Source organism: Salvia miltiorrhiza, chromosome 5, assembly GCF_028751815.1.
Source record: "Salvia miltiorrhiza cultivar Shanhuang (shh) chromosome 5, IMPLAD_Smil_shh, whole genome shotgun sequence".
Taxonomy (NCBI): domain Eukaryota; kingdom Viridiplantae; phylum Streptophyta; class Magnoliopsida; order Lamiales; family Lamiaceae; genus Salvia; species Salvia miltiorrhiza.
Window position 1 is genome coordinate 15,284,631 of NC_080391.1, and position 11,137 is coordinate 15,295,767.

General features: G+C 37.5%; 1 protein-coding gene across 1 annotated transcript; it reads left to right on the forward strand.

Moving 5' to 3' along the window:
- The first annotated feature begins 3,422 nt into the window (after positions 1-3,422).
- On the forward strand, positions 3,423-4,723 carry LOC130986313 (protein MIZU-KUSSEI 1-like). Its single transcript, XM_057909690.1, has one exon. The coding sequence runs from the start codon at positions 3,751-3,753 to the stop codon at positions 4,465-4,467; it is 717 nt and encodes a 238-aa protein (XP_057765673.1). The 5' UTR covers positions 3,423-3,750; the 3' UTR covers positions 4,468-4,723.
- The last annotated feature ends 6,414 nt before the right edge of the window (positions 4,724-11,137 follow it).

Below are 11,137 nucleotides of genomic sequence, written 5' to 3' on the forward strand. Positions count from 1 at the left end.
GATAAATCTAACTTCTATGATTGTTCTATATTTCATCAATCAATAAAAATTTCAAACAATTTATTCTATTTGTAATAGGGTAAAAGATGTAACTTTATTTTTACACAATTGGAAGAATAGAAAAGAGAATTAACTTACAATGATATTTTCACTAGATAAACTTCCGACAATGTATAGCACTGACCTAGTCAAACTCTCATTAGGATCTGATCTAAATCAGAGTCCATTCTAAATATGGATGGGCCATCCGGTTAGAGAATTGACGCGGCCAATGCCCACCCCTCCAGGAGCCAGAACAGAGTAGATTTTTGAGGACTACTGCAATGTACAATTATACTGTGAGCAAATGGTGTTGGTCTCGAGGGGAGAATGTAACTGCGTATGGGGAGGGAGAAATACACCAGTCAACATTTTTCGCTTTTTTCTCAATTTGAATGTTCTAAGGTAGACTAGCTGATAATGAGTCAACTAAATGACATAAATCAGCAACCTAAAGTTAGCTGACTGATGTCCAGATAAACTCTGCCTAACAGAGTGATCAGTTAGCGCTACTCTACTGATTGCTCGTCAACAGATTAGTTGGACTAGTAACTGAAACGTGTGTGGAATGTGGTAGAAAGTTTTAATTGGCTTAGAAAATTTTTCAGTTGTCTTTTCAGTTAAAGCAATGTGCAGTTTAAAAGATCAATGACTTGAGTCAGTCTGATAAAACTTGAATTCAGTTTTATGCTTATGCTGAATGCAATGCTTACAGTCAATATGCTGAAGGGTTTAACAAATAAAGCAATACTGAGCCAAAGTACCAATTGTAAAAACACAATCAATTTTACTTAGTTTGCACAATCGCACAATCAATTTCAACATTATTGTTTGACAATTTTGAGACAGCATGCACACACGTATATGTACGGCACACATATATGCAAGGTAGATATGAATTAGTTGGTAGAACCAAATCCCACTCACTTCTTTACAATTCAACAACTCAAACTTAAAAATGTCATCATGTTAGCTTATTTATTCAACACTTGTTACTTCCAATGAAAACTGATCCTATAACAATTCATATGACTAATAAAGTCTCTATGATATATTTTCTTTGTTTTACATTAAGGGGATTAGAGTTAATGATTTCTTAATAAGTTAACTTAAAATAGTCTTTATGATGCAGACTTAATAGTCTTTACGATATATTGGCGTGGCAGCTCTCGGCACGTTTAACAAGGGTTAATAGCCAAAAAATACACGAACTTTCTCCATATTTGCAAATTGCACATGACCTTCAAAAATAGCTCCAGAATACACCACCTTTTGATTTAATCGCAATTTGCACACGGCGAAAGTTCCGGTGACTTTTATGTTTGACCGGTGATGACGTGGAAATTATTTCAAATTACATGGCATTATGTGTGGATTTTTTACACGGTGGCAAGCCACGTGTTCAAAACGACGTCGTTTTGAATAGAAATTAAGTTTTTCTCTCTTTTGATATTTTAAGAATTTCCTCAAAAATAAATAAATAAATAAATAAACTTATGAAGAATCCGACACCTCTCCACCCCCAAGCCACCGTCACCAACCCCACCTCTTCTTCTTTCTCGCTGAATCCGGCGCCACCCCCACCCCCTCCGCCATCGCCCTGCCCTCCCTCTGAGAAACCCCAACAGCAAGAATCCGCCATCGCCCCACCGTCCCTCAGAGAAACCCCAGCAGCAAGAATCCACCATCGATTTCTACAACGACGCCCGAGGACGCCGCCGCCGCCTACAATCCAGCCCTCCACGCCTTCTGCTTCACCGGATCGTGCGCGGATCTCCGCTACCCACAATCCACCATCGATTTCTACACGTTTTTGCTTCACCAGATCGCGGATCTCCGCCGCCCACTTCCCCCACTTCCGCTAGCGCACGCCTCTGTATTTCCTCGAAGCGGAACTCAAGCTGTTGCTCATCGCCTTCCTCTCGCCGCCGCCGCTGCTGCTCTCCTGAATCGAGCAGCTCTTCGAGTCAGACGACTTGGACTCGCCGCATCGGTTTGGTGGGAGGAGGATTGATTCTCTGGTTTCTGAATAGGGTAATGGCTCCAGATCTGAAAGGGGGGAGGCAGCGGTTGAACGGCGCTGCTCCCGTCGCGGATATGGCCGAGAGAGGGAGCTGTGAGAGACATGAGTTCGACGGCGTCAGGCGTAGCGGCGGCGGTGGCTTGCTGCTCGCTGGAGCAGAGGAGAGAGGGGTCGGGGGAGAGGGATAGCCAGATTTGATGTTTTTTTTAATTTTTTTTATTTAAAAAAGCTTTGACAAAACGACGTCGTTTTAGTTCATCGCCGGTGCGTTCACGTCTGCAAATTCCGGGAGACACGTCATCTAGAGTTTAAGTGATGGTCAACGCATGTGCAAATTGAAATTAAATCGAAAGGTGGTGTATTCTGGAGCTATTTTTGAAGGTCGTGTGCAAAATGCAAATCTGGTGATAGTTCGTGTATTTTCCGGCTATTAACCCGTTTAACAATAGTGGAATAAGAAAGAGTGATGTTAAATTATCACGTTGTGGCCATCCATAAAATAATTAAATAAAAAAAATATTAATTTATTTAATTAATTTTTAAAATAAAAATAAAATTTAGCTATTTTTCCTTATGATGTTTTCTTTTGATCTTTGATCCGCGCCTAAAATGGTTTAAAAGAAAATATCATAAGGAAATATCTTGTTTTGGTTTAAATGTCCCAAATTATGACATAAGTGGGTCTTTGTATAATTATTTATAAAAAGGAGTTGTTTTTTGAATTTTTAAGAATTAAGTCGTGTCAAATTTGGACAACAACGAAAGTCGTGTATTAAAATGTAAAATCCTAACTTCGCGTCAAATATGGATTTTTGGCAAAGTTTGTGTATTTAGGTGCAATTTTCCCTAATTTTTTTGTAACTTTTATTTTTATTAAAAAATAAAATAAAAATAAAAATTCAAAATAAATTTAAAAAATAAGTACAATATATAGTATAGTAAAATAATTAAGTCCTATTTTTATTTTAGAAAATAAATTAAATTTTTTGGTATTAAACTAGTTTGTGATGATCATGGTGTCCATAGATTAGGTTTAGTGAGTTTGTCAAGTCTAGAGTTGCAACAGATCCCAATGGTCTGGTTGTGCAACTGCGGCGGCGGTGGTGGCGGTGAATAAGCGTGCAGTTGATGGTGGAACGACGTCAAAAAATGGCAAAATATGTTTTTGGGAAATGCAGTGGTCCAGAGCGGCTACAGTTGGGCTGTGTGTATAACTGTTTCCAATGCAAGCAGCCCAGCCAGCCCCCACCAACAAAATTCAATTATACTATAAACCCTCAGATTCCCATTATAATTACTTTTTTTTATTATCCACTTTTTTTCACTTCACAAATTTCACACTCTCCTAAGACTAACGTTGTCTGTACATTCTCAATATCTCATGTTTTCCCGATTCAGTTTGGTGGGGCTGATCACCTTCTTTTTGTCAGAATTCTCCCTCTCACCACCAAAATCACCCCACCATAAAGCACATTTAAATAAGACAACATATAATTAGATCAAAACATATTCTAGCAATCACAACCCTTTGCTTCCTTTTATTTTTATTTTCACATTAAAGATTGTTTCTAGCTAGCTATCTTTCAAGACAAAAAGAAGCCATCTTTCCTTTAATTTATTCCTTTGTTCTCTTGCTTTAATCCCTTTCTTCTTCTTCTTCTTCTTCTTTTCCTATCTCTCTTCTCTAGATGAAATCAATCATGGCTAAAACCCCTCAAGACTCATTCTCATTCTCCCGCAGATACTTCCTCTGGAAAAAGAAGGGAGCCGAAGATGAAGACAACGAAATGGAAGATATCTTGAATTTGAGCGACGAGAGAGACAAGATTTTCCCAATGCAGCAATCTGGGCGGAAAAAGATATCAGTGGTCGCCATCTCGAAGCTGCGCGCGGCCCTCGCACTGGGGCGGGCCCGGGCGCCGTTCTCGTCGGGCCTGGGGGCCCGCGTGGTGGGCACCCTCTTCGGGCAGCGGCGCGGCCACGTCCGGTTCGCGTTCCAGGAGGATTTCAAGGTGGCGCCGGCGTTCCTGGTGGAGCTGGCGACGCCGACGAGCGCGCTGGTGAAGGAGATGGCGTCGGGGCTGGTGAGGATCGCGCTGGAGTGCGAGAAGCGGGCCGAGAAGAAGGGGGCGAAGCTTCTGGAAGAGCCCGTGTGGCGCACCTACTGCAATGGGAAGAAGTGCGGCTACGCTATGCGCCGTGAGTGCGGGCCCGATGACTGGAAGGTGCTCAACGCCGTCGGCCCCATCTCCATGGGCGCCGGCGTCCTCCCCGACGGCGATATGATGTATATGAGAGCCAAATTCGAGAGGGTTGTCGGCTCCAAAGACTCCGAGGCTTTCTACATGATGAATCCCGATGGGAATGGAGGCCCCGAGCTCAGCATTTATTTGCTCAGAGTTTGAACTATTCATTCCACTTTCTTTTTCTTAATTTGTGATGCAATCTTTGTTTCATTTTAGTGGGATAGTGGTCGGTGGTGGTGGCGGCGGCGGAGGTATAATACTCAAACATAGTAAAGAATGGAGAGGTGGGAATGGTATAGCTTGTGAATATTTTTTACTGCTTTTTTTATTTTATTTTACGCTATCTGTGGAAGAAGCCATGGGCGATTTCAGTAGTTTATTTTTGTCTGGTTTTTTAGTTGAAGAATTTTGTGAACGTCTTGTGCGCCTTCAGATTTGGATTGAGAATGTGTGGGGAAGAATAGAAACATTAAGAGAAAACATGATTGAGGAATTAAAAAAAAAAAAAAAACGAAAAAAAAATGGCAATGATTAAGCATGATTTAGGCAGAGTAATGGTGACACACGTGAAGGAATGGATCAAACATGTTTCTTGATTTCTAAGTTCAGTCCCATCTTTAATTATCATGGACACAAACTGATGTATATTCGACTTTGCTTTCTTGTTTCTTCTCTCTCTCCCTTTTACTATTTTTTATTATTGTATTCGATTTTGTTTTCTTGTTTTTCTTAGAAATTCATGCATAACTTTGGGAAATAACGGTTCTATGGTGGCATATTTAATGGAGTAGCAATTTGGAAATATATGAATTCTAATATTACTAATATTCATAAGAGGTTGGAATGAAGTCATTTCGTGACAGCTTTTTTTTGTTGGTGATCGAGATTACAAATTAGTGTTCAATATTTTAATTGAGTCATACACACAATACTATAACTTTTTATGATAGTATCTCAATTTTACTATTGTTTGAAACAGATATGAATATTATCAAATTATCTTGATATGTCATTACTTCATACGAGGCTTCCCTACACACGTTATTTATCAACTCCAAGCGCTATTAATTCCTTATGTTCTACTCAACAATCTAACATCCGAGACGAAATTTCAAACCTCATTAGACGTACTAACATCATTTTAATCAATACGCGTATCTTAGTTATATAGTCAATGCCACCAATGTAGTGTTTTGCTCATTACAATTACAACATGTAAATGAGTCGACCTGAATATTAGCAGGCTCGAATTTGACTCATCAAATATTCATATAAGATGATATTCGAATTTGAACTCGTTAAAATCTTAGAAAATACTTGAAAAATATTTAAAATACTCTTTAACTTAATCAATATGTTACTCGAGCTAGAGTTCGACTCGTTTAAGGCTCGTGCACTAACTCGATTGAAGGTTCGTGAACAGACTTGCTAATATGTTCACGAACAAACAAATTTGAATATATTCGCGAGCTTCATTCGATAAAATTATCAAACTCGAAATCAGGCTCGAATTCGGCTCGTTTACTATGGAATCGAGCTCCAAACAATTTTTCTTTGAATGATCAAATCTCGAATAACTTGCGATTAGTTCTATTAATTTAAAGCCCTAACTCTAGTGGTAAATATGATTTTTCTTAAATAGCGAGAGATTAAAATTAAATCATTAGTGAGCCCATAATCTCTTGGAACTGAATCAAATGATTGGATGATCATAGGCACCAATTACATGGATTTTGGGAATTCTTTCCTAGTCTAAGAGATAGCAAGAAGTTTTAAACGAAGGGACAACCGACATAACTTTAGCTTATTTTTATCTCTTTAAAAGAAGAGCAACCAAAAAGGAGTTGTGAGTGTTCTATTTATTCAGCATCTTACTTTTTTTTTTTGCTATTTGAATGAAATTATAAAATAACAAATAATCTCTTATGCCAATATGTACGGTCTTTATGAAAAAAATATAGGTTAGTTTTTGGACTCAGTGCAAAGAGTTTTCATTTCCTAAACGACGTAACATAATAACATATTCATTTGCAGTAATAAAGCATACTATATAAAAATAAAAAGTCCCATTATAAGTACCATATTAATTGCAGTAATAAATAAAATGGTTAAGTACCAATTTTCCCCCAACGTTGACACCCCCTATCGCCTTTAACACCCTAACATCAAGATTGGCACTGTTTACTGAATCAACATGTCAAAACTGAAGCAAATCGTGTCAACCCTGACGTTAGGGTGTTAAAGACGATATGAGTGTCAATGTTGGGAGGAAAAGTTGGTACTTAACCTTGGAGAAAATGCAAAAGACAAATGGAAAAAGTGAAGAAAATCTTGTAGTGTTGTGCAGGGAATAACGTTGTTCTCGCATCTCGAAAGAAAAAAAAAGTCCTTGTTTTTCTTTTCTTAAATTCTTCAATTCCCCAATTTTCAAGAAATCAAACAAATCTTTTAAGCATGCGGATCTTTAAAAATGGGACCGAAAATCAAATCACGCTCTTTTTTTTTTAATCACGGCGGCTGGATATTAAACGATCGAGTTTTATAATGATGTGCCAAGTAATTCATGATCAATAAATCTATGTATTTATGTGCGTGTGTTGGCCGAGTCATAAGATGTTAAGGTTCAAGACATGAGGTATTGGGTTCGAGTTCTTCGCCACACGGTCTTTGAATTTATTTATAATAATAATAATAATAATAATAATAATAATAATAATAATAAATCTATGACCAGTCATAATATGATAAAAAATTTAAAAATTTAAAATTTCGAGAGGGAGGCGTTGTGGGTCAGGGTGATTAAGTCCTTGTACGGGGATTTGTCAAGAGGGGAGGGGGGGGAGTGGAGGGTGGAGAAAAGGGGAGGGATGAAGGGATGGTGGTCGAAAATTGTTGGGAGGGTGGGGAGGGAGGAAGAAAAGTGGTTTAGTGGCAATATTCAAAGGATTATGGGGAATGGTAGAGAGGTAAGTTTTTGGGGTGAGACGTGGGTGGGGAACAGCAACCTCAAAATCCTCTTCCCTAGACTTTTTAATCTTACCCTCTTTAAAGATGGTAATGTGGAGGAGGCTGGGAAATGGACGGAGGAAGGGTGGGTGTGGGATCTCAAGTGGCGAAGGGAGCTGAGGGAGAGGGAGAAAGAGATGGAGGAAAATTTGCGGTCAGTCATTGGGGCGCTTTCTCCTTGCCCAGACCTAAAGGACGGCTGGAGCTGGAAGGACGCAGCGGGGGGAAAATTCTCAACTAAAGAGGCCTATGAGGAGTGCGCAAAGGCGGAAGGTGATCATTTTGGGAGACACATTGAAGCTAGCGCACAACTGTGGACGGCACCGGCCCCTAACAAAGCCAGAGTGACAGCTTGGAGAAGCATTTGTAACAGGCTGCCAACATGCGAAAATCTTCTCAAAAGGAATGTCCTAATCCCAGCCGAAGAACAGTGGTGCAATGCGTGTGTGTGGAGGGAGGAAACAACTGAACATTCTTTTCTCCATTGTCCGAAAGTCGACCGCGTGTGGGACAAAATCAATCAATGGATCGGAATGAAAACGGCTAAACCACAAAAAGTCGAACATCATTTCATGTCTTTCATTGGAGGAGGAAGAGGTAAGAGAAACAAGAACTTCCTTAAAGCTCTTTGGATCGGGACTGTTTGGCTGATCTGGAAGTATAGGAATGAGAGTAGGTTTGAGAACAAGAATTGGGAGGTGTCCAATCTTGTTAATGAGGTCAAAGGGAGGCTTTGGAGCTGGAACAAAATCTTCCATGTGGTCGATTCCAATGTTCCTTTTACCTTGTGGTGCTCTAACGAGTATGCACCACTTGTATGATGTTTTTGGTACTCCTGGTACCGCCCCAGTTTTTTAATATATTTTTAATTGATCAAAAAAAAAATAGAATTTAGTTAGTTTATTTTTTTGTACACATTGTAGTTAATTTTTATGTTTTTATATTTTTTATTTTAAAAAATAAAATTGCAAATAAAAAATGCGTAGTATAAAACGGTCAACTTAGCTCAATTTTATTTTTATTTTAAATAAAAAATTTAAATATATTAAGTATATATGCCAAATAGCATCAATCATTCACAATTATTGAGAGAGAGAGAGAGAGATATGAGTTGTGCCTTATGTTTGATAATCACAATTCATATGTCAGAATCTGAAACATGAAACAAATTGTCAATTAGTATTATCTTTGGGTTTGTCTTGTAATAATATTGAGGGCAGATTGTGTATCAGCGATTGTTGGGTGCAGTAGTGGCAATTATGTCTATTTGGATTCACTATTTTAGTCAAGTCTTAATTTCTTTTTTTTGTTTATTTCGTCGCTCCAATTCTCACTTTTCTTTAAATTTTTTAAAGTTTTTGAGTCTTTTCATGCACCAAAGTTTGAATTTTGCTTTACACATCGATCATACCCTACTTCGTACTTGTTTGCCTTATCCTTTTTCGTGATTTATCAAATCTCTATCTCAACAATTTATGATTTGGAGGTGTACTCTATAATTGTTTCGAACTAATTACAAAATAAGTGTACTAATTTGCTTTCTTTTTCTCAAGTCCTTCGGAATTATTAGTGTTTAATTGTGAATTCATTCAAACCTTTTAATTTGTGTAACTTATTTATTATTTTAGACGCGTGTACATTTTATAAGAAGGTATATATAATACAGTGGTTGTAACAACCAGGGGGCTTAGCCCACTGGCCACCGGGTCCTCACTTAAGTGAAGTGACCCGGGTTCGATCCCTCTTGGGAACGAATTGGTGATTGGAGATATAAGGTGGAGTTTGGTGAATGGAGAGATAAGGTGGTTCTTGGAGTGGATGGGGAACTAACTACTAACATCTAACATGACTTTGAACGATCAAAAAAAAAAAAAAAAAAAAATACAGTGGTTGTAACTATAAATCTTCAAAAGGTAAGAAATATATAGTATTATGAGAGTAGTCGGGGTCGCAAAGAAATCAAGACAGTCAAGTTACAGAATTTAAGGATGTTGTTTTTAACTTTTGATGAAATAATGTTTGGCATGGGACCAAGTTTGAAAGACATGTTACTTATTTTAGCATGTGAAATGTCATGGTATATTGTGAAGTGGATGACGAATTCTATGTTTTGCTTCATTTGTTTTGTAGAATTAGGGAATGTTTTGCTCAAATCGTTCTTCTTTGCTCATTGTCTTTAATTTTGCAATCCAGTTTGATATAATGACAGTTTGGTGTTTATAAGGTAAAGATTTACTCCATCATTTTTAAAATATAAGATGCATGCTTTAAGCTTTTGCATTAGAACATCCACTATAAAAGGTACTATAAAGAGACGTCCTAAGGTGGTCCCCACCATAGCGCCTCCCTTCTTCATTGCATTGACTCTATAATCTTTATTTTTATTTTTATCCCATTTTTACTCTTTTATTTTAAAATTCATTATTTTAATAAAATTAACTTCCAACATTATATTAATTAAAATAAAATAAATACTTAATACAAAATTAAATTTAAACAAAGAGCCCAACAAAACTAAATAGAACAAAATGTTCAATAAAAATTATACAAAAATAGGACAAAATGAAATAGTCTCTCAATGATGCCTTTTTTCTTCTCCTCCATAGCCTCTCTCTCTCTCTCTCTCTTGCACGTGCATAACATGCAAAGGCATTTCCTCCATCACTGAGCTGAGGCGGCACGCCCCGTCTGCCAAGCATGAGTCGGGGGCATGCCAATGCGCGGCCCAGCACGGCGTGCCGCATCGAGGCGGCAAGACCCCCCGCGTTGGAGATGCTCTTAGAATCAAGAAAAATTAATTAACACTAAATTTTAAGAACTTATTCTCTTTTCTCACATCCTAATTGAATGTATTTCTTCTTCTACTATATGTTCCAATAAACTTAAATGAAAGATTGATAGTCATTTCTTTTTAAAAAGTATTTTGAAAGAGGAAAAGATAAATGAAGTTAATTAAAATCTTAATGAAGGAGTTGGACAATGGAAAATTTAATGGAGTAAAAAGGGCCTTGTTTAATGTGAATATTGTTCCATAAATTCAATCAACTTTGTCAACACGATTGGGACTCTATCCATAAATTTCATTTTGCTCATTCAATCACGCCAAATAATTAAAAAATAATAATATGAATTCAACATAAAATGAATTTAATTAGGAAGACGATGTCTCATAGACGATACAAACTAAACTTGATTTAATAAGGAAGACGACTTCTCACAAACGATACAAAAGTTAACTTTGTTTACATAAATTCAAACCATGATAACATCAAATAGGTAACAATCAATACAAAATACAATGTAAAAAGTCTCCTTTTTTTTAACTTGATATTTTTCATCTTCGCCTCTAGCTCTTCCTTCACTTCTTCAAACTTGTCGACAACTTCAGTTTTTTTTTTTTTTAATTTGCAACCTTATTTCGTTTTTCCCTATGCAATATGGAGAAAAAGTCATTTTGATCTTCTCTCAAACAGAGCCTTAGACTTTTTTTTGATAAGGAAAGTAAATATTATAGAACGATAAGGCACCAGTAGTACCAAGAAGATTACAAAATCATCGGGGATTCATCATTCGACATCCACCTATGAAACCCAACTCCATCATTAACAAAACCAAAAATTCTACCCCAACTCCACACTCTAGCTTTGATTTTTCCAAACAAGTTTGCACTCTCCCATCTTTTGTTCTCAAATCTACTCTCATTCCGCATTTTCCAAATAAGCCAAGTAGTACAACACCAAAGAGCCATCAAGAGCTTCTTATTTCTTTTCCGGCCACTCAAACTAGTAAAGAACTGGAAGTGCGAGGGCACATCATATGGCTG